General features: G+C 24.1%; 6 protein-coding genes across 6 annotated transcripts; 4 read left to right on the forward strand and 2 right to left on the reverse strand. All coding sequences in view use genetic code 6, as the record gives it.

Moving 5' to 3' along the window:
* Positions 1-603: 603 nt before the first annotated feature.
* On the forward strand, positions 604-1,668 carry TTHERM_000215879 (transmembrane protein, putative; the record flags this gene model as incomplete). The annotated part of the gene is made up of 1 exon (XM_012798715.1): positions 604-1,668. The coding sequence occupies one exon, from the start codon at positions 604-606 to the stop codon at positions 1,666-1,668; it is 1,065 nt and encodes a 354-aa protein (XP_012654169.1).
* A 939-nt stretch (positions 1,669-2,607) lies between these two features.
* Positions 2,608-9,851, forward strand: TTHERM_00215880 (transmembrane protein, putative; the record flags this gene model as incomplete). The annotated part of the gene is made up of 22 exons (XM_001020458.3): positions 2,608-2,689; positions 2,767-2,891; positions 2,944-3,064; positions 3,130-3,318; positions 3,377-3,459; positions 3,519-3,819; positions 3,930-3,994; positions 4,050-4,282; positions 4,341-4,559; positions 4,887-5,267; positions 5,322-5,573; positions 5,631-5,814; positions 5,866-6,074; positions 6,260-6,564; positions 6,627-6,798; positions 6,857-7,097; positions 7,188-7,317; positions 7,373-7,525; positions 7,583-8,094; positions 8,147-8,368; positions 8,431-9,105; positions 9,156-9,851. The coding sequence occupies 22 exons, from the start codon at positions 2,608-2,610 to the stop codon at positions 9,849-9,851; spliced, it is 5,550 nt and encodes a 1,849-aa protein (XP_001020458.3).
* Positions 9,852-10,374: 523 nt separating this feature from the next.
* On the forward strand, positions 10,375-15,335 carry TTHERM_00215884 (myosin-10 protein, putative; the record flags this gene model as incomplete). The annotated part of the gene is made up of 7 exons (XM_001470847.2): positions 10,375-10,460; positions 10,603-11,596; positions 11,663-12,020; positions 12,077-12,697; positions 12,889-14,783; positions 14,855-14,936; positions 15,046-15,335. 7 exons carry the CDS (start codon positions 10,375-10,377, stop codon positions 15,333-15,335), a joined length of 4,326 nt encoding a protein of 1,441 aa, XP_001470897.2.
* Positions 15,336-15,521: 186 nt separating this feature from the next.
* Positions 15,522-16,584, reverse strand: TTHERM_00215890 (hypothetical protein; the record flags this gene model as incomplete). The annotated part of the gene is made up of 3 exons (XM_001020459.2): positions 15,522-15,992; positions 16,058-16,216; positions 16,282-16,584. 3 exons carry the CDS (start codon positions 16,582-16,584, stop codon positions 15,522-15,524), a joined length of 933 nt encoding a protein of 310 aa, XP_001020459.2.
* Positions 16,585-17,342: 758 nt separating this feature from the next.
* TTHERM_000215893 (transmembrane protein, putative) lies at positions 17,343-17,699 on the forward strand (the record flags this gene model as incomplete). Its single annotated transcript, XM_012798716.1, has 1 exon — positions 17,343-17,699. One exon carries the CDS (start codon positions 17,343-17,345, stop codon positions 17,697-17,699), a length of 357 nt encoding a protein of 118 aa, XP_012654170.1.
* A 2,389-nt stretch (positions 17,700-20,088) lies between these two features.
* Positions 20,089-24,352, reverse strand: TTHERM_00215910 (hypothetical protein; the record flags this gene model as incomplete). Its single annotated transcript, XM_001020461.2, has 6 exons — positions 24,086-24,352; positions 23,939-24,026; positions 23,694-23,871; positions 23,362-23,630; positions 22,882-23,277; positions 20,089-22,829 (listed from the first exon to the last, which is right to left on the reverse strand). The coding sequence occupies exons 1-6, from the start codon at positions 24,293-24,295 to the stop codon at positions 20,089-20,091; spliced, it is 3,882 nt and encodes a 1,293-aa protein (XP_001020461.1). The 5' UTR covers positions 24,296-24,352.
* Positions 24,353-24,547: the final 195 nt, after the last annotated feature.

Raw genomic sequence — 24,547 nt, forward strand, 5'->3', positions numbered from 1 at the left:
ACCCCAACCCCAACCCCAACCCCAACCCCAACCCCAACCCCAACCCCAACCCCAACCCCAACCCCCAACCCCAACCCCAACCCCAACCCCAACCCCAACCCCAACCCCAACCCCAACCCCAACCCCAACCCCCAACCCCAACCCCAACCCCAACCCCAACCCCAACCCCAACCCCAACCCCAACCCCAACCCCAACCCCATTTAATTTTATATTTAAATAATTTTAAGAAGTTAAAAATGTATTTTAAATTTATTGTGAAATACCAGTAATGAAGTTTTCGTTTTTTATACTTTTATGATTATTCAATAGAAAGGTAATATTTTAATTACTTATTTTTAATTAAAAGATGGATAAAATTTTTCATTAGTGATTAAATACTTTTTAAAGTCTATATAACTTTTTTATGAAGATATTCTAGATTTTTCAAATATCTATGACTAAAATTTAACATTTTTATTTTATATCTAGGGAAATATTGATAGTAATTATTTGTTTATTAATTTTTTAATTGATGTAAAAATTGACTAATTATTAGATTTTTAAAAGAAATAATTAATTCAAGGAAGAAAGGATTAATTTCAATAGTAAAGAATTTTAAGATAATGATGGAAATTAGAAATACAAATAACTAGATTAATAATAACAATAATAATAATGCGATTCAAAATAGTAGATAGCAAAATTATTAGAATAATAGAGGATCAATTACAGGACTTTGCGAAAGAAGTGTAGCAGACCATTATAATAAAATAGAAAGCAACTTTCTCGAAAAATATCTTAAATATATAGTGATTGACGATTTCATTCCAGATGTGTTTGAGTATAATTTAGAAAAATATTAATAAAATAATAATAAATATGATTTGCATCAATCTATTTTTTAAGTAGCCAATAATTTCCAATTATATACCTTTATTGAGTAATTGAGGGCAGAATTAAAAAAAAATTCAAATGTTTCTTAAAATTAATTGATCATTGAATGCTTTGGATAAGACCATTTAGTGTAGTAAGGAGATTAAGTATTTATTATTTGTAGCATTAAAATTACAAACTCTAAGTTGAAAAAGTTACCTGAAGCAGGAATAGAGCTACTCTAGAAAGCAGTTAAAAATGAAAAGGTTCTATTTAAAGAAAATTAATTGGTTCATATGACAATATTTTATAATGGCGATATCAATTTTGATTTCGATCAGTATCCAGATTAGTATTAACTAGGAGAAAAATTAGTAGAAATAAATAAAGTAAAAGTACGTTTAGTGATGAATTTGTTTTACATATCAAAGGTAGCCTTATTCCAGCACTTTGTAGTAAGAAACAACTACAAAATCGAAACTATAGATGATAAAACAATAACTTTTTATGAATTGACTCGAACTAGTTTTAAATAAAGACAGATCACAAAACTATAGATTGAAAGATAAAAACAAAATCAAAATTAATCTGTCCAAGAAGCTGTTAACAACAAAAAGATATAAGCAAATTCGTCTTCATTACAAAAAGGAGTAATAATTTCACAAAACAATAAAAAGAATAAAAAAATTTAGTAGTTAGCTCAAGAGTTTTTTTAAAAAAATAAGAAATTGCTATCAATGGTTTTACTTTCTGCTGGTGCTATTAGTATTTACATTGCCTTAAAAAAAATTTTGAAAAAAAAATTGACTGACTGACTGATGTAAAAATAAATATCTTTCTTTACTGATGTTTTAATTACTAAATAAATATAAAAATAAAAGCCCTTCTTAATAGCTAAAATATTAAAATATTATAGTATCAAAAACAAAAAACAATAATATGAAATTATTTACATCCTAATAATAACTAAAAAATTATAAAATAAATAATAAATAAATAAAAGATCCTTTCCTTCAATTTGAGACAAATTTTAATTTAAATATTCATTTCTTAGTATTTATATCCTTCATATACTTATAATTTTAACTTGTATATTTTTCTCTTTTATATACTCTTCCCTTAATCATCAAGTTATTTTTTACTATTGTTAGTCATGCGTTTTGTTTATATCCAAATTCATATATTAACATTATTTTATTTAATATATATTTTAAATGTTTACTTTTGATTATCAAGTTTGCTTATACTTTTAAATTAAATTTAAATTATTAGAATTTATTACAAGTAAAATTAAATTTATTCTTTTTCATTAAAAAAATATATGAAGATTTCATTAGTTACATTATATAAGATTGCAAATATTTGAAAATTTTAAGAGTAGTCGATATTAAATTACTTGTAAACATTTTAACTTAATAAACTAAAAAAATAATAAAAAGATTTTTGTGAAAGCAAATAATAGTAAATGGAGAGAGTATGATACAATTGATACTAAATATTTCTTTGGTTATGTAATATAAATTTTGATTCAAACTATGATATACATGCATTTTTTAATTAAATGAGGTATTTTAATTTGAAATCTCTTCAAAAAATTGGATATTGTGGTTATTTTTATAAATTAAAGGTAATTATCTATCTAATCATAATATTTTGATTATTTTTATAAGAAATCAATAAATAAATAAGTTTAGAAATAGCTTCTAAGTAGACTTAATTTACTTGCCATTTTCATTTTTAATAAAGGATTTTTAATGAAAGTAAACAAGTATTTTTGGAGAATTTTGTTTTAACTATTTCTAGCAACACAATTATTGTGTTTATGTAGAGGATAAGGTTAATAAATTAATTTTATAATAAAGCAAAATTGTTCATTTTTAAGATAAAATTAATAATATTCTTTTAAAATATAGTTTGGTAAACTATTTCTTAGTATTTTTATGATATCCCTAAGGCAGATTAAGCTTCTTTTGACAGTGATAGAGCTAATTGGGAGTAGACAGGAGATTATGGCAAATAAGTTTCAGGTTTTCCAGATGTATTTAAAAGAATTTGATTTATAACAAAATATAATTAAAACATATAAATAGAATGGAGTTTATCTCTATCTAGGACAGCTTAAAGTATCAAACTCTGCCATGCTCAGAGTGAATAATATTATTCCTCATACTTAACTATCAATAACTTTTTTGTACTAAGCCTCAGGAGTTCGTAAATCCTTTTTCATACTAGATAAATTAAATTCATTTATGGTTTTTATTTAAATTAAAATTAAGCCTTTACTATTAATTTATTTGTTACCACAGATTCTACCGTTCAAAATTTTAGTTTAACATCTGTTAATGGTAATGACTAAGCTTTCAACATAAATACTGCACAAACTTATCCTCATACAGCAGATCATGTAGAAATCTTAATTACAGGTTCAGGCTATTCTTCTGATGCTTCTGTTGTAAATAATCAATGTAAAGAATTAAAAATGAAGAAATAGTTAAAAGTAAAAAATAAAATAAATAATAATAGTATTTTCATTCAGAAGGTTTGTACTTAAAATAAATGTTTGTCATCCCTCTTGTGCATCTTGTAATGGAAGCTTAATAAATAATGTAAGACAAATATAATAAAGGAATAAATTATATTGATCAATTATGAAATAAAAATATAGTGTTTAAGTTGTTATTCTAATTCGTTTTCATTATAATCTGGTATGTGCTTATGTAGCTCATCATCTTACATGATTATCAACAATCCATGTACATCTATACCTTGTTCTTCATGCGCTCCTTGTCATGCTAACTGTCTTACCTGCTTTCAATCTGGTACTCAAGGCTGTCTTTCTTGCTCTCCAGATAAATATTTTTACAACAACTAATGCTTTATTTAATGTTAACCAGGAACATATTAAGACGAATTAAATAAAATATGTGGCGACTGTTTTCCTGGTTGTGCAACTTGCACTGGGCCTGGTAAATAATTAAAATAAATTATTCAATTTTAAATGATCTATCTTGATATTATAAATTACAATAATTGTAACTTATAAATTTAATTACTCTTATAAAAAACATTTAAAAAGGAAATCAATAATGCCAAAGCTGTACTTAACCAGCGAGTGGCAAAGTATATTTGGATGTAGATTAAGTAAATTAAATGTTTGTAAACAAAATAAATATCTGATTTATATTTCATTTAATAGTGTGTAAATACTTGCCCAATTGGAAAATATCCAGACGATGGTTAATTAAAGTGTATTAACTGTGATTCAACTTGTTATTAATGCGATAGTGGTTCACCTACAAGTTGTACAGATTGTAAAAACCCTTATTTTTATTTGATCGCATCAAAAACATGTGTTAAAATTTGCCCAGATTAATTTTACGCCAACACTGCTAACTAATAATGCAATAATTGCGACTAACATTGCGGAAAGTAATACTCATTTTAAATTTTTAAAAACAAAATTCATAAATTATTTCTTATTATTTAGTTGTGTTAACAGTCCTACAAACTGTACCTCTTGTGGCCCAACTGTAGTTAATAATCAATAATATTTGCAAGGGAATGTATGTGTTTAAGCAGCATAATGTAATACTTCAACTTTTGCAGACAATGTTTCGTTTACTTGTAAACCATGCCATCCTTCTTGCTATAACTGTAGTGGATCATTAATTGATTAGTGCACTTAATGTGACATTTCAAAGAATAAGTAAAAAATGACTTAAGTAGAATAAATACTTGAAAGTCTCTATTTATTTAATTCAGTTTTAAAATTAGAAATAATTTTTATAATCTTTAAGAAAATTTATCTTGGGAAATCTTTTAAAAGTAGGACAAAAATAATTTTAGTCTTCACAATTTATTAATAAACAAACACTTTATTTTTTTAATTATAAATAATCTTTTAAATTAACTTCTTAAAAACAAACATAAAATAATTTAATAAAAATGCCATAAAAATAAAAAGATTTTACTGTATTTTATGAATATAAAAGTTTAAGCTTTATTCTAAATTAATCTTATTTTAATAAAAAAGTTATCTATAGGATGGAAAAACTTGTGTTTAAACTTGCAAACCTGGTACTTATAAAGATAATTCTACACCTGCAAATCCTGTATGTTCTCTGTGCGACGGATCTTGTTTAACATGTTCCACATCTGGCCCTACTAATTGCTTATCTTGTCCTCCTAGCAATTACTTGCAATACATTCCTATATCTGGGCCTACAGGAAAATGCGTTATATAATGTGATAGCCATTATTATCATGATAGTAACTCTATATGTTAGTAATGCCATACTACATGCGGAGAATGTACTGGTAATTTATTAAATTAATGTAAAACATGTACAGGAATGAATAACTTAACAAATTAAAATACTTGCGTGATAACTTGTCCAGATGGATTTTACGGAGAGTAAATATTTTATAAAGAATTAATTATCTTAATATTTTTATTTAATTATTTTAGCTCAAATATATGTAAAAGCTGTAATTTAACTAATTGCAAAACATGTATAACTTCTGATTCTAACTGTACCTCATGTAATAATTCTTTGTATTTGAATGACAATACTTGTGTAGCAAGCTGTCCTCCTGATAGATACACTTCTAACACTGATATGAAATGCTATAAGTGTTTTGCAAATTGTTTGACATGTTCTGGAATAGCATATAATTAATGCATAACATGCTAACCAACTAAAAAATATTTTGCTAAAAAGTAATTTTTCTAAATCAATCAATAAAAATAAATTTCCAAAATTTTTTATTTATTTAGCTCCTTAGATAATTACGGTTAGTGTACTGATGATTGCAGTACATTGTCATTAATACGTTTTGATGGGCCAATATATTAGGACTCTATCCCATAGCAGTTTTTATGTCTAGCAATTTGCCCTCCTTATTACTTTAAGGATACTTCTAATCCTAGTTCTCCAACTTGTACTAGATGTGATTCAACAGTAAAAAATTTTTAAAGAAATATATTTATTAAATTTAAAATGATAAATTAGTGTTTAAATTGCTCTGATACAACAAAAACTGGATGTACTAAATGTTATAGCCCATTATATTTGCTAAATGGCTCGTGTGATTTTTGCCCGAATGGTATGTACGGAACAGTATAGCCATCAGGTGATAGAGTATGCTAGTCTTGTAATACGAAATGTTAAGCATGCTTTGGACCTGCTATTGATAATTGTACTTCGTGTCCAGCAAAACAGTAATTGAATTTTAATTTAATCTTTTATTCCAAAAAAAATTGTTTAACAAACAGATAAAAAAAAATTATTTTAGAAATACTTTAAAAAGAAGTATAATAAAGATATTAAAATTATTAAACAATAACAAACAATATTAAAATAAAAAAAAATTAAGTTTATAAAAAAAATTTATTTTTATTAAAAGGTATTTGACAGCTAGTAATAGCTGTGTTACTGATTGTCCAAGAAATACTTACGCATATAATAACAAATGTATTTAAACTTGCCCAATAGGATTATATGGACAAGATTATCCTAAAAGTATATGCACCAATTGCGATAATAGTTGTGCAGTATGTTTTAATTAAGGAAACAATAATTGTAATAGCTGTAAACCAAGTTTTTTTTTATATGGCACAAGTTGTTTATCAACATGCGTTGATGGAACTTGGCCTAATCCGGTTTCCTCGACAGTGCTTGAGCCAGTATGCAGTCCTTGTGATTCTTCATGTAATAATTTGTATGTTTTGTTAAAGCAATGGTAAAATTATTTTTTTAAAAATAATTAATAGGTTAAACATGCGTAGGGCCATAAACAACAGATTGTACATCTTGCAGAACAGGGAGGTATTTATTTAACAATTAATGTGTTTAGAAGTGTCCTGATAGCTTATTTGGGTAGTAAAAGAATTCTTTGAATAAATGTGTTCCCAGTTGTGACTCTGATTAATTTTAAAATGTCGTGTAAAATAAATATTTTAATTTAGAAAATAAAATTTATATTTTTAATTAATCAAAATAGTTCAAACACTTGTTAAATATGTTCATCCGAATGCAATGGATGTGTAGGTCCTACTTTCAAATTTTGTTTAACTTGTGCTACTGGCTTTATTAGATTTTAAGATATGTGTGTATCATCTTGTCCTGATGGTTTTTGGATGAATAATTAAACTAAAACATGTGACCCCTGTTCCGATTAATGTATTAAATGCTAGTAAGATCAAACCCACGTGTGCCTAAAATGCTAAATTGGTTATTTCTTAGTAAATTATGATTAAATTATAACTTTTATTTTTAAAAGCTAAAATAATTTAAAAATGGAGAAATAAAAATTTATAATTTTATTAATATAGTATGAAGGAGCATGTATTTCTAAGTGTCCAGATTTATTATAGCCAAACATTGAAAAATAAATATGCGAAGCTTGCCCAAATAAAACATACACACTCTACGATTCAAAGAAACAATAAATTTAATGCATAAGTAATTTATTTTTAAAATAGTTAAAAAAATTTTTTTAATATTACTTTACATTTAGATTGCCATTATAGCTGTTCTTCATGTTAAGGCCCTAATCAAAATTAGTGTACTCTATGTGAAGCAACAAGAGGGGAAACAGGTTCACTGCCAGAATAAGGATATTGCTTTTGTTAATCAAACTACATTGATAAGTTAGAAGAAACATGCTATTGTAAGAATCTAATTGATTAAAAATTAATTTTAATTTATATTTTAATTATAAATATAGAAAAAGATTAGGTAATTAATTTTGCTTATGGTAGTTAAACGCTAAGCTTTTTTATTTCTACAATCGCTTCTGGAATTGTAGGAATTTTTGGAAATCCTACTATGCTATTTTCATTTATTGAAGTATGCTAATAATTGTCTTATTTACAGTATATGAATACTACTTATCCTTACAGTTTTGATGATTTTAGTAGGAAATTTTATGGATACAACATAAATAATTTAATTGTAAATCCACTAAGCAAGGTTAATCTTGGTGGCACTTAGTCAAGTCAATCAAGTTAGTCTGGCTAGCGTACTTTGATTTAAGAAATTATAGATATTAGTTAACAAAATCAAAGCAACAATGCTTATCTCAATGACTAAAAAGCAAGCGACAAATTCTATTTCAATGATAAAACTTCTTCATTTTTGTTTAATTCTTTCACAATTTTGATAATAGTTGTATTCTTTTGGTTAGTTGCACTAATTTTTAGATTCTGTAGATATGTTTACAGAAAAGTTCATTACAAAGTAATTAAATGATATTTTGTCAAAATTTAATCTATTTTTAAATTTAATAAAGTCAACTGATGATTAAATTGCAAACAAAAAAAAAAAATTTACTGTAGGAAATAAGATTTCAGCTGCACTTACTGTTGGTTTACCATTCATTATTTTTTAAATCACTTCTTTAGAATTTATTCTATATTCTCTGCTACAATACTAAAATATGAATGACAACACTCTTTTTAACTTTATCTCCTTCTGTGTTTGCATTGTTGGGACAATATACTTTTTGCTTATGGTAATTATATAATTAATAATTCAGTTTTTTGCATATTCTTATTTTTATTTTTGATTTAATAGGTTTACTACATCTACTATGTACTTAATATAATGAAAAAACATAGAAAACAAAATTATTATTCGAAATGGTCTTTCCTATGGCATTAAGTAAGCTTTTAAGAAAGTAAAATGAAAAGAAATTTCTTTTTGCTACTCATTTTAAAGAAATTTTTCATCTGTATTTTTATTGTGTTTCTACAAATTAGATTAGAGTTTTAAGTGTTAGGAATATTTGCTCTAAATGCCTTATAAACAGGCTATATGCTATTTTTAAATCCATACTAAGAAAGATTCTATAGATATGTTTCAACTATAACATATACTTTAATGACTGCTATTTAAGGATGTATACTTATATATAGTCTCACTTTAAACACTAACACTTAAGTTAACAGTATTATAGCTGCTGAAATTCTTATAGCAGTGCTTATGCTATTTTTTTGTGGAGTATGCATAATAGAGTTATTTAGAAATATTCCCATCATATTTAAGATGATAAAGAAAATATTCTAAAATAAGATAGAAAATTAAGCTGACTAGTAATAGAGAATGAAAAAAGTATAAATGAAAGATTACGAGAAAAGCTATAAAAATGAATTAATCTAAAATTCTGTAGTTAATCCTCTCGAAAATGTAGGTAGTGAAGATGAGGAAGTTGTTGAAGAAGAGTTAGGGCCGAAGCATTTGAAAAATTCAGTAAATAGATATATTTGTGTTAATAAATATAAAATATTTTAAATTAAAAGAGCGAAGAAGATGATGAAGACAATGAAGATGATGACGAAAGTGATGATAGCAGTGAAAATAAAAATAAAGGAGATAAAAGCGAAGATGGTGATGACGAAGATGAAGAAGAAAGAAATAAAAAGAAATTTAACAGTTCCGACATCCCTCTAACTTAATTTATGCTTAATTAGAGGAGATCGCTATCAAGAAGTGGCAGCATGCAAGCAGATAGATCAAGTTAGATATTGCAACAATCATCTAGTTTAGGAAATTTTGGATTAAAAAATAATGGAAATAATTATTCAATTAAATTTAGACTTCCTCGTGCAGAAAGTTAGTTAGAGTATTAAATCACAAATTAAAAGTTTACAGAAGTCCAAAAAAATATTAATTAAAACCAATCTTTAAAAGATAATACTAAAACCGAACTATAACCTGAAATAAACACTTTTGAAAGCAAAAAGAAACTGAAAATGAAAGGCATTAAACAAAGTGGAAACTTAATTAACTCTTTAAAAGTTTTATAACAAAGTGATGGATTCTTAAGAAATAACTAAATCTAATAATAATAATAGACACCATAAATTTAAAATTCTTTGAAAAAGCTCCCAAAAGTTAATGAAAAGAAAAATAAAATGCAAGGTCTTTTGAAAGGTTTAAACTTAGGCTAAGATAAGAAGAAATCAAATGAGTATGATGAAACACCTATGTTTTGATTTTTATTTCTATTTGATTAAATAATTCTTTTAGTGGAAATAAATTGTAAACTTTCAAGTAATTAATAATAAGTATTAGTTATATTTTGTATAATTCTCCTCAATGATAAAATATTAAAATGAATTTTTTAAAAAATTTTCACTTTCAATCAACTTTTTATAATTTAGAAATAATTGTAAATCAAACTATAAAAATAAAGTTTGTTTTATTTTATAGAAAGTGGAATAACTGTCCAAAATTTTAATATAAATTAAATTAGTTATATTGATAGATAGATACATTATTTTTAAAACTTCAATTATGTCCGCAAATAAATTTTTTAACGATCTAAATTTTTTTGTATTGACAAAAAATAATTTACAAAGTTATTATAAATTTTCTTTTTAAGGTTTTCAGTTAAGTTTTTGATTGAATGACAGATTGAATATAAGCTTAGAAAAAAAATTAATAATTAAAAAACTTTAGCTATTTTAGTTACTTTAGATATAATTAGCAAGTGAGTGATTGAGTGATTTTAATTAAATGAATAAAAAGTGCATATAACATTCGAATATTTTCAATTTATAATAGTTTAAAGCTGCAATTAAGTAGACTATATACAGAATTTAGTAAACCATTTGCTTAAATTAATATGTTGGCATATTTGTTTAGCTTTTTATCTCTTTTTTGATGATCATTTATTTTAAGAATTTTTTATATTAACTTTTGATGGTATTAAAATTTTTGCTAATTATTTTGAAAAATATATAGCGATAACTTTACTGTCGATGCTGCTCTTTCTGAAATGAAATAAATTTTAACTAATTATGGAGAAATAGGAAAATAAGAAAGGCTTTCTGCTTTATGTGATATGCTTTTAGAATCTAATAATAATCTCAATTCTAAATAAAAGAAAGATTTGTTGAAAGTTTTAGGAATTATTGGAGAGATTTATCAAAAATATGTATTTATTTCATGGAATAAAATATGCAAAGTATTATAAAAAAAGATTTGCGATGATGATGCAAATACTTATCTTGCATTGGCTGAAAATGTAGGGATTTTAGTTTAAAAAGCTTTTTAAATTGACTAAAGTAGCTAAGATTATTAGGAATTTGAAATTAAATAATTTTGGGATCAACTAATGGGGTTATATTTTTCATTAATTTAATGTCCGAATAGCTCGTTAGCTGATAAAAAAAAATCAGTAGCTTCTTCTATGTGTCTTTCTATTTCAATACAAAGTATTCCTCAACTATTAATAATTGATGATAGAATAAATATTTGTTTATAAATTATGAAGCCTATAGAGAAAACAAACATAGCGGCAGAAAATCAATTACTGGACTGTCTGCTAAGTCTGATAGTTGCTTGTGAAGAGTAATTTGAAGATTGTTGTGAGTATTGTGTGCCTTTTGTAATTGATCAGCTTTCAAAAGAATAAAATATTATCACTTAAAATGCTATCAACATGAATATTAACTCTTCTAGCTCAAATTGGTAAAAGAGAAAGATTTGTATTGATATCATCTATACTCTTTCTGTTCTAACTCCTCCATATATATCACTTTACAAAGATCAATGTGTTGAAGTAGTTAGCTCCTTCAAATATGATAAAATAAAAAGTGTTAGAGAAGCAGCCTAAGTAGCTTTGGTATCTCTTCAAGACCTTCCTACTTTAAGAGAGTAAAAGTATGTACAAAATGTCTCTTCTGAAAATTTATCATCAACTCCTAAAGAATAATCTTTAATATCATCCAAGAGGGTAAAAATTAATTTTTTTTATATTGATTTTTTATTATTTATTAAAAATATTTTAATTTTTAAATAGGAGGGACGTGCTTTATATGGAAATCAAAGTCTGAAAAATTTAAAAGGAAACCATATTGAACAGCATATTTTAAATGAATAAAATGGAAATTAGCTTAACGAATTGGTAGAATAAAAAGAAGAAACTTAAAGCAATTCTTCAATGCCATTATTGGAAACTGTAGACATTGACTAAGAGACTATAGAATAAGCATTAGAAAAATTAAAATAAATATAGGATTAAGAATAAAATCTATAAAAATAACATGATAACATAAAAGAGAAAGAAAATCAAAAATAAGAAGATTTTGAAAATCAATAATTAAAGGTTGATAATAAATAATAAAGTAAAATTCCAGGATTAAAGAGACTATCTCCAGGTAGTTAGTACATTTATTACTAAATAAATTTTAAAATATTTTATGTATTAAAAAAGATTATAAAAAGTAACTATAAGTCAAAAAAGAGATGAAATTCGATAAATATAATTCTAGTCCTCCAAATTAATTTAAATAGAAAAAAGATCCTATTGAAAAAAAATTAAATAAAAATTTTTTTGAAAATGCTCCGAAAAATTTGATTGAAATAAAACTTAACGAAGGATAATAAAATCAAGAAGACCACCAAAATAGAAGTAAGTTGGCTATGCATAAAAGTTAATCTCTTTCTTTAATAGATAACAAAGAATTTTAGTAACCAAAAGTTTAAGAACAAAATAGTTAAAAGTTTCAAAACAAAAATTTAGATAAAGATTTAAAATAGATAGATGAAAATATTAAAAAAATTTAATCTGATTTAAAAGTTTATTAAGATTTACTCAGCAGTGGCGATAAAGATTCCAAATAAAGATTGTCAGTATCACCTTAGAATTTAAAAAATTAGTCAAAAAATGGATCAAACTAGAGCTTAGAAGAATTTGATTAAAGAGAGAAGTCTTTACCTAAAAATACTAGTTTCTCTCCTTCAAGAAATTACATGTAAAACAACAATTAAAATAAAAAAAGAAAAAAGATATTTGAAAATACTCCAATTAGTCCAAATGCCTAGCTTATGGCTCGTAAGTTATAATATATGCTGAAAATAATTAATTAAGGTTTAATGAAGATGCTGAATTTTATTTTTCTTAAAAAAAATTTTTATTAAATTTACTACTTAAGATGAATTTTTTTTACAAATGTTGAAAGCATTTATCAAACCTTGCACTCATTTTTTGAAAATTATTAATTTTTATATGGTTTATTAAAAAAGGGAGTTCTATTATAAATAACGGTTTAACATTGTAAAACAACTCAAAAGTATTTAATTAGGTGAATAACACCACACCAAGCAACAGTGACATTTAAATCTAAGATGATTTTGTTAAAAGATCAAGTACTTACTCTCCTGCATAGAGAAGCTTATTAAAGCCTTAATCTATATCCCCAAATTAACAAAATCAGCTAAATATATAATCTTATTATTAAAAGTCTTCTTAAAGGTAGTACAAGCCCATATTTTAGTAGTCCCCGAGCTATCAAAGGAGTGCTTCATATAAGAGATTAAATAATTTCGATTAATAATTAGCTCAAATATCTGAATCAAATTTACAATTCAATATTTCATAGCATTTAAACAATGAACCTACTTTGTACTTAGATAAAATAAGATAGCTCGAAGATGAAAATTAAAAATTGAGAATAAAGTTAAATGAAACTAAAGTTTAAAAAGAATAAATTGAAAAGTAGTTAAATTAGTAAATTATTGAAGTAAATAATAAAATGTAAAATTTGATACAATAGTTAAGCCAAGCACAAACTGAGAAGCAGTCTCTAATGTAAGAACACTTAGAGAAAGAAAATAATCTACAATCAGTTATACACTAGTTGAATGTATAAATTCAAGATCTTTAAATCCGTATTGAATAATTACTATCTCAACAAATAGATCAAGGTACATAAATAAATTAACTTGGTTTGAACTAGTAAAATATTATAAGAACTCAATTCAACAATATGATACCTTTAAATTAGAATAATTCATATATACAGAATGGTATTAATTAATTATACTTACCCAGTTACTAAATAACATAAATACCATCCAGTTTGAATAAATTGTCGCCTCATTAGCATACTTTACAAATGTAAAACTAATAAAGTGAAAAGAAAATATTACTGTTAAACTAAATAACAGAGGCAAACACTATAAAAAAAGTCTATCATAATAACCATGAACCTTAGTAATTCAATCACTCATAATATTTCAGAAGAGCAAATAAAATTTAAGATAAGTAATCATAAATAAGAAGCATATCTCCACTTTAAGGATTAGAATCACATGATTAAAATATTGCTCATATTCATGGCCAGGAACAAACAGCCAAATTTTGTTAAAATAATAAATTTAATTTTGATTAATTCTAAAAGCAAGAATAGTTAACTGAATAAATGCAAAAAAAATAATTAGGAGATTCCTTCAGCTAAGAAAATAAAGGTATGACAAGAAATGATTCATAAACTTTTAAAAGATAAACATTTAAACATGAAATACAGTAATCATTTTCTCCTAAAAATTCTTTCGTACCTTCTTCCAATTATTGGAAAGATTAGAATAATGATGAATTTCCAAAATAGATAAATGAAAATGAAGAAGAAATATCTTTAAAATAATTAAATAAAACTATTTAAAAGGTTGAACAGGCAATAAATGTTAGCAATAATCATATTATTTAGTTCTAATCTAATTAAAATACTAAAAACGAAGAAAAGCCATTTTTTGCTGCAGAAAAAAAACAAAATGGTAGAAAGAGAAGTTTATTGAATGGTGTATTTAAAGAAATAAATACTGCTGAAAAGATTGAGAGCTAATAGAAAATTGAAGAATCATATCAAGCAAGTAAAGAAAAGAAATATGATGAATCATCAATATTTCCATAAATTAATATCTTACTAGATTCCTAAACAAAATTATAAAGTCAACAAATAAACATCTAAAAATAATTTGAAACAGAAAAATTGGAATAGTAAAGTGAGTAGTCTAAGAATTAAAATAAAAGAACCCTAAATCCATATTAAAAATAAGAAACATTTTAATAGAAAGTTGATTATAACATTCAATAATAAAATTAAATAGAGAATATAGATTAAGTTTTCGAATTCCTTCAAGTAAAATATTTTTCATTTATATTTATTTTAAATAAAAACTAAATATTTTACCTAAAAAATACTAAAATTAGGATTAAAAATATAATGAAGCTCTAAGTATAGCCCTTACTTAGTAAGATGATGATTTCCTCATTTAAGTACTTAAGCTTTCAGGTAATATTTTAGTAGAAAAATTTAATTTGAAAAATTCATACAAAGAAAGATAAATGATTATATTTACATAAAATAATTTTATTAAAAATTTGATATAATATTAAAATAGAAATGGAAGACTGCATTAATAAACTAGATGATACTCATAGTGAATATTTATTAACCAAACTTAAGGGTATGCTATATAATAGATAATACTTAGATTAATGCATTCCTTGGATAACTTAAATTGTTAAAAGTAATGTTTCAATATCATAGCTCCTTCTTAATTCGTTAATAGACACCATAAAGATTATTCTTGATTAACAATAAAATCCATATGAACCAAATTAAAGTATTACATAAGAAGAGTAACAGAGTATCCAACAAATCTTATAGATTGCATAGTAGAAAATTTGAAAATCTCTGATAATATGAAGAAGGCTTAGTTTATATTTTGCTTGAGTGCATTTAGTTAATTTATTTATTATTTATATATATATTTTATTCAAAAAAATTATTGAAGTTTACTATAATGTAATTTAATGTTTAAAGAAGTGTATTAATAATTAAAATGGTATATGAATCCTTCAAGCTTTATAAGCATCATTATTAATCTGTAAGCTTTTTATTTGAGTATTTTTATCTAAAAGTTTGAATAAATATATCGAAATCCTCCTTTTTTACAGGTTTATCTTTGTTAGGACTTTCACTGTTTCTATTTTTTTCATAATAGCTATTTACTTAATTTTTTTTTAACTCTTTCGTATTTTATCTATCTTCTTTTAACTCCTATAAGGTATATCCATAAGTGTGAATTATTTTTTCTTTTTTATCAGTTCTTTCTTTTTCAACAGAAGATATCTTTTAAATCCTTCTTCTACTTTAAGATTTAGCAAATGGGCTTTTCCTTCCAGCATTATACTTTGTCTGAGGAGTTAAAAAATTATTGGAAAATGAATTTTCCTGTTTATCTAATTAAATTTATGTTGGCTTTTAGACTTTTCTTTAAGTCAACTGCTTAGTGCTTAAATTTTCTTCTTTTTCTTTATCGTTGCTATTTTATCTTGGCGAAATCTTTAATAGTAAATAAATTAAATTTAACATGAAACTTATTTGTCATAAACAAAATAGTATTTTACTTGTTCTATTTTTATTATGGGCGGTAGCTTTTAATCCTTATGTTTTTTTATTACTTCCCTCTCATAGAAGGTCTCTATTGAGTTGGTTCTATTTATTGTCGTTTAGTTTAAAAATTATCTATACATTTTAGAATCAACAGGACTTCCATCTCTTTTTATCTTTAAATATAATATAAATGAAATTTTTTCTATCTATCTATCTTAAAAATCATATTTTATTTTACCAATCCATTCTTTATGAGACTTTATTTATTGCGAGGATTGTAAAAAAATAATCTTAAATTATCATCTAACAAAGGATCGTAAGTTAGAGTTTCTTTTGCACTAAATTTTTAGCAATCAAGAACAAATGAATTTTCACGCTTTTTAAAATCTATTTTATCTAATTTTAAAGGCTATTGGTCTGCTTTGTTGTACTATTTATTGGTAGAAATGCTCCTAATTTTAGTTTTATGTTTTTATTTTGACTCTATTGTAGATCCGGATTAAGGAGATGAAAATTATTCAGAACTTTACTGTTAAGACATTTTAAATTGAAAGTTTATGATTTGATATTATTTTTGTTTCAAAATTATATATCTTTTTATTGGTTGGTATCTGTGCAAACACTTTTTCGCATATATTTTATTAGAGCTACAATCAAAAAAAGTATTAATTTTTTTAAAATCTGAAAATGAACAGTAAAGTAAATTCAAGCAAATTAATAAATTTAATATTTCATAATTTAAGATCCTTAATGTAACTAACAAAAATAATTAAAATGTTTAAAATAAAAAAAATGATTAAAAAAGTTACAAACACCAATCACACAAAATGTTAGTTTACATTTTAATAATGAATATTATTAGATATTTAATTATATTTATTTATATTTAGATAAAAAGTATTTTATATATTCAAAATAGCTTTTTTCAGTTATTTTTTTTTTATTCAGAAATGTTGAGCTTTTCTTTAGTATCTTTAATTAGTATTTCAACGTCTTCTTAGTTATTATTATTTTAGGAGTTTCCTTGTGTTTATGAATTAAGGTTTGCCTAAGGTTGATTATTTTGCATCAAAAACATTTAATTTCTCAATTATTAAATATTATTGACTCTACTATCATTTTAGCTTTGTGCTAATGGATTCATTTATTGAAGTAGTTCTAATTATTATGATTGTAAATCTTATTAATATTTGTATTATTATCTGAGTTGTTCCAGAAGCATATTTTAAGTATTACTTTATTCTTGTAGAGGATTGTGTTATCTATTTTATTAGGAGTTAACCATATTAAAATTTGAGAATGGATGAAAAGGAAACATAGGGAAGTTAGATTAAGGATATGCACAATGAGGAGGGGGTGGAGGTGGCATGTTAAAGTTCATCCTATTTTTTAAATCATATTAACCTGGAAATTCGCCATTGGAATTTTTCATAAATTTAAAGAATGGATGAAAAGGGTGATGTCTGTGATGGTGATCACGGCGATGGTGGTGATGCTTATATTTTCTTGAATGTGGTGAAGAAGAGCTTGAACTTCTGCTAGATGAGCTAGAGCTAGATTTAGATTTATTATTTTTTCTTCTATCTTTAGATCTATTGCGGCTACGGCTGCTACTACTGCTCTCACTACTACTAGGAGATTTTCCCTTTTTATTGAATTTTCTATGATGACGACGGCCTTTACTTGATTTTTTTCTATCTTTACTTAAAGATTTTTTAATCAAGTAGCGTAAGGCAGACTCGGCATCACTTTTACATTTCTTTAAAGCTTATAGGTTTTTCTTAGGATCAGTAAATCCATTCTATATTAAATATTAATTTCCTTTAGCATAATTATCTAAAGTCTGATCATCATATTCTGTTTCAGAATCTGAGCTTGATGATGAAGATTTTGATCTTTCTTTTTTACCACCACATCTTTTTTTTCTTAGATTACCACATTTTTGCATAATTCCTGTTCCCATAAATAAGCATTTGAATTATTTCTTCCAAAATTTTTTGCCATTTTTATTATTTTCTGTTTTAAGATATTCTTTTATTTTTGCCAAATCTCCTTAGAACATACGAATCACCTTTAAATAGAAGGGAATGAGGAAGATGTATCCTGACAAAAGTAAATCTTCAATTAAAGTTTTGTAATTAGGATACTGGGTTTTGAACATATCTTCCATTTGTTACTTTTCTGATCCTATTGATTAGATTTATTGAATAAATTAGACTGCTTATTCAACATTTCCACCATTGAATTTGAGGATACGGAGTCCCATTTTAGGATGAGGGACTTCAACTCTTTTCATTAATTCTTAGTATTAAGCCTCTAAATTGTGCTTCTTAAGTTTTTTCTAGAGCATAGCTTTTCTGTAAATGATTTTTTCTTTTACTTTTTCTTCGCTTCCATTAGAGTTATAGAGCATTTTGTAAATGATAATAGGAGCAAAAGTTTCCTCTTAGCGTATTTTTTAATATACATCAGACCATCCTTTAGTGTTCACAATTTATTCCACTATTTAATTAACTTCTTGGAGTAAAGTAGTTTATTGTTATGAATTTTCAATTTCAAGTTTGTCCATTTATTTATTTTATTATTCGGTTTTTGTATTTCAATTTATTTGATTATTTATTTTTTTGAATTAATAATTATTACTCAATGTTGATAAATTTTATGAGTTTTTAAAATTATTGATAATTATGATCAGATTTCAAAAGAAATATTTTGGATATTATAATTAATTTCAAAAAAAAAATAAATTAAAAATGCATATAATTTACCTGAATCACTAATTACAAACTGTAAATCATTGTTTTTAAACTTATTACCTTGCATTTTTTTTAAATTCGCAAAGTTTTAGCGAAAATATATTTTTTAGAAATATATAAATGGATTAAAGTTTAAAAATTTAAATAGGGGCATAAAATTGTAGCTTTAAGCTTCTAAATTGTAAGCGTTTTTTAAAAAAGAAATATTAAATAACCTGATTTATAAAAATTTTGAGTAACAAATTTCAAAAGAAAATAATTTAATTTAGAGTAGACATAATTACTTTCTATTACAGCAAATAAGCAAAAGAACAATTTACTATTTAAAAAAATACTCAATAATTTTACAGCTTGAATTTGAAATAGTTTGCTGTAACATATAAAATATTAATTATAAAGGTAAATAATCTAATAAGTTTTAAGTAACTGTAAAGTAAAAGATTTTATTAGACATTTAAAAATTTAAATATTAAAATTATAGCTTTATCTAAGCAATTAAAGAATATGTATTCTATGAAAATAATAAAAAATGTGTTAGACGCAATATAGATTATATTAGACCTAAAGCTAGCTAATTGGTAATACTAAATATTTGTGTGTTTAAAAATAATTTCATAAAATAAAAATTTATCTTAAATTAAATTTAGATAGAACAAAAAAAATTATTAAGAATAGATAGAAAATTTTTCTGCTTTTTTTGAGATATTTTTATTTTAATATGAAATATAATAGTATTCTTTAATTTTTTATCCTTTTTCAAACATTTTATTTTAAATTTCAAATAAATTGGGTTTAAATATGTAAAAAATAAAATATTTATTTTAATTATTTAATATAAATGATTCTAATATTTTAAATGAAATATTTATTTTTATCTAAAAAATCATAATAACTACTTTTATTGTTTAAATTTATAGTCTGATTTTGATTTGAAAATAAATAAGTATTATTTGATTATCAAGGATTATACTTAGTATTATTTTTTAGTTTTCAAATAAAAACTGAATCTATCTTTAATGATGGATTTCTTTAAAAATGACTTATTATTAAATTTTGATTAAAACTATTTCCTAATAATAGAAAGTAAAATTATAAAATATCTTTACATTTTAAATATAATTTAAATGAAACAACACGAATGAAGTGATGATCTTAAAATTTTTAATTAACAACAAATAATTTAATATAGTTTATTTAAGAAGAATAAATGCATTTTAACTAAATTTTCAATCAGTCAGATATTATTTCATTTTTAAATTTTGTTTTTAATAAATATTTGAATTTTATTTTCATAAATAATTTTTGCTAAATGGTTTTTTTTCTTTCGTTTATTATTAATTCATTTTAGATATTTCTGATATCGAATAAAATTGTTTTTGAGATTTATTACTCATTATTGATACATTTTGTGACTATTCTGAAAGTGGCTCCTTTGATCTTTATGATTATTAACTCATTCTTTCTTATGATAAATTATGGGTACTTCTATTATTTTAAACGCCTTAAGATAGATATCTTTGACTACTTTTTTGCATAACTTAAATATTGTTTTCTTTATTTTGATTAGAATTATAATTATTGTCTATTTATACTTTGAATGTTTCCCTTAAATTTTATTCATTTAATATGTAGCTGTAAGGATTTCTGTCAGTCCTTTAGCTCACACCTCCAGATAAAGATCCATCGTTTCTGCTACTTTATTGGTATTATGGTGGTTTTCTGTAATTTGTGTTATTTGACTGATATTACTAATTAGCAGATATTCTTGAAGAGTCAAGGTGATTGTTTGTTGAATAGAATGTTTTTTCATTATTATTTACTCCTAAATTAGCAGTTTCATATTAGCTAACTTATCTTCTTGAGCTATCATGGCTAAGTTGTTGTTATCTTACTTCATCTTAAGATCTGTGTGATTCATATGTTTCAAAAATTTTTCTTCTTCCTTAAGATAATCTTGATCTATTCAATTAACTCTAATCAAGTGGGTTTATTGATAAATTTGACGACATGTTGATTGCTTATTGCTATAGATTAGAATCATTTTAATTCTAAGATAGGTCATTATTACTTCTTCTATTAGTGTTAGACACACTTCTATTTGAATTAATTCTTTGTTAATTAACTACATTCATTAAGCTTCTTAGCGAAAGCTGTTATTATTAAGGTTATTAAAGTGATTGACGAAGCGGAATTTGAATATTTTCAAAAGAATTCCAACTCATTTCAGTCTTAGAAATGCGGCTTATTGAATTTTACAGATTAGTTTATTAAGTATTTTACTGCTATTGCACACTAAATTACCATTCCTATGAGCTATTAACACAAAGGTTTGAATTATTATTTAATTTATTTTTATCTATATAGCTCATATTAGATGTAGAATGGTTTCTGTTATTAGCAAATTCTCTAGCATTAGACTGGTTGTTATTGTTATATGGTAATTATCTGCTCGATGTGTGAGAATTATTGTAACTAAATATTCTTTCTCTCGATTTAGATTATCTCATTTGTTAAGGATAATCTTATTATTCAGAGCTATAAATGCTTTATAAATCTTGTTGAGAATTACTTGAGCTTGAGTTTCTTTGAGGGAATATTTGATGAGTAATACGCTCTAACTTATTATGTAGACTTGATAGATGAGGAGGATTGATGCTTGTTTCATCTTCCAAGTTAAACTTTCCTTGAAAAAAGTTGAGGATTTATTCTTCTTTTTCATTTTTGCTAAATTCAGAAATTTATAATTAGTGTCTAGAAGAATCAATAGTCTTTAATTTATTATTATTAACTTGACTGTTATTGCTGTTGTCTTCTTATTGTGCTATTTGTGCATTACTGTTATTATTTAATGATGAAAATCTGTTGAATTAAGATATAGATTAGAAACCCAATGCTGGCTTTTCTGAAGCTGTTGACTAAAATTTAGATTTATCATTCATACAGAAATTTGGAGATTTGTATGAAGTATTTAGCTATTTCATATGAGACTAATTTTCTACATCTAATAAAATTTAATCACTAATCGATATCTTGTTGATGGCCTAAGGAAATTCTAGAGATCTCTTACTTAACTAAACAGAATTTTACTCTGTACCATTACTTTTATTAGTTTAGTATTTATACTGGTATTCTTCTATTTAAATTTTATCAGATGGATCTTAAGACTAAAAGGAAGAATGCTTTTAATTATTCTATACCTCTGAATTGATGGTAGGAGGGGTTATTTTAATTTATATTTATTAATTTTATAAATTTGAGTGGCTCTCTTATTAATGCTAACTTTCATAATTCTATTCCATTTATTATTATTTCAAAGATTAAACTTTCAAATTTTTATTAGAAAAGTTAGTTTCTGAACAATTACTTTAATATGATTTTATTTATTTTTCATCTTTGGAACTCATTTAAAAATTATTATTATCATCTATTATTCTATTTTATTCAAAGCTGCATTTGATTTTCGAGCTTGCTAGACTTCTTCCTGCAGGAACTCTTTCTTCTGTTTTAATTTATTCATCACACTCAAATTGGTTTATTTAAACTCTCTTATCTTCTTATTCTACCTATTCATATAATTATTATTTTTGACTTTCTGAATCTTAAGAGGTTTTTATGTCTGCTTGTTTAGAGGAATTTTGGAAATCGTTTGCTTATTAACAAGTAGAAGGCTATGAATTAATACATTTTTTATAGGAAGACTATGTTACAGATTTGTAATTTTGACACTAATCTTACATAAAATTCTCAACTTTCACTTCTAGTTAAGATTAATTTGTATTTTATTGTAAGTATGGACTCCTAGATCCTCTCCCTGCTGGAATTCTTTCTTGAGATCTTTACAAGTCAATATTATTTTTTTACTTTCCATTTGAAGATAAAAAAGGTTCTTTTTATTTAGTTCTTGATTGTTAAAGTAAAGAGAAATTGTCTTCGAATTGTTTTTTTTCAATACTTTTTTCTAATTACTATCCATTACTTTAATAGGGAATGTTCTAAATAAAGCTATTAGATTAGTTTTACATGATGTTATCTACTTAAAAATATTTAATGTTAAAAAAAAAATGATACAAAAATAAAATTACTGTTTAGTGAATCAGAAGTTTATTTTAAAAAGTGGTTTGAAGTTTCAAGTTTTATTTTTTCCATTTGCTTTTAAATTTGTAATTTTTGATTTGGAGACACATTTTAAGTTTCTTTTTTTTAAACTGACTCAATAATTGTTTAAAGTTATTAAAGATTCTCGATTTGATCATGATAAATGTTTAATTCTCTGCTTCCACTTCTTGAGGATCTATTAATAGCTTCTTATTAAAGATTCTATACATCATCTTTGTTTAAATTATTAATTAATTCTTCTTATAAAGAGTCTTATTCTTTTGAATTTTCTTATCTTTTAACTTTAGTATTGCTATTTTTATAATCTTAATCAAATAACTTTTAAACAGCTTAATTCAGTTGATTCTGGATTTACATTTAATCTAATAATTTAATTTGATATTTATTATTCAGTTACATCTTAACTTCTTAAATTAATTCAAATTTAATTAAATTAATAATTTTACTTATTTAGAGTGTTGTGCAATATTCCACTAACTTAGAAACTATCTCTACCCACATATCATTATTCTTAGTTCCATCACTTTGAGACACATGCTACTATTGCTAAATATTAGGGATAGAATGAGCTAACATACTTTGATCCTTTATCTAACTTGCTGTGTTTTACTAAATTTCCTTTTATATTTACAAAGTGATGTATTTATGTTCTTATTCAATTTTTTCCTATTATTTGTTCAACGAAACAATTTTCTCAGCTGTGTAAAATTTCAATCTATTTTATTATTTGTTAGATATTTTAAATTTAAAAAACATATTAAATATATGAAATAAATACTTTTCATGCTAGAGACAATTTTATCCTAGAATTTTAATGTTATCTACTACAATTTTTGCAACTCCTTATATTTTTGATATGATAGTTACTTAAGTATCTTCTCCCACAATCTAATATTCCTCTACACCTTTTAAGTTTTCTAAACTAGGTTCACTTAACGAATACAATCCGTGAAGTTCTATTTATAAATATTATTGATATTAGAAACATTTACCAAAGTCCTACTATTAAAAATAAATTTTTACTTTAAATAAATTGTTATTCTTCTTCAGATACTTTTTTTATTTAAGAATCAGAATAAGTCACTGCTTCATCACTTTTGCTTTTTATAAACTTAGAAGATAAAATTTATACTTTGGCATTTAAAATTTTATTTTGATAAATTATAATACCTCATTGAATTTATACAAAAGCTTCATTGTATAATCTATGATTTCAACATATTTTTCCATTTAGGAATAGAGCTGTTCTTTATAAATTTCATAATTTTCATTTATATGTTGTTACTCTTCTAATTATTAGGTGAGCATTTAGACCTTTTACTCAAGGAGAGCTACTTTATCATTTTAGGCTTTGCTACTTTTATAATTAAATGAACTCATTGCTACAAAAAATATCCTAACTTCTTTATTAATTTGATATTTATTTTCAAATAATGTTATTTGAAATTGAGTTTCTTAAATTATTGATAATCAGATAGGAAATTTTATAATAAATACTAAAAAATATGATATGATCGTTTGAAATATGATACTTAATTAATAAATTAGTCTAATTAAGAAGGGATCGTTGTATGAATATTTGAAGTAAAAATGATTTAATTATTTATAACAAAAAGTAATCGTGGTTTAGAA

This window comes from Tetrahymena thermophila, assembly GCF_000189635.1.
Source record: "Tetrahymena thermophila SB210 genomic scaffold scf_8254564, whole genome shotgun sequence".
Taxonomy (NCBI): Eukaryota; Ciliophora; class Oligohymenophorea; order Hymenostomatida; family Tetrahymenidae; genus Tetrahymena; species Tetrahymena thermophila.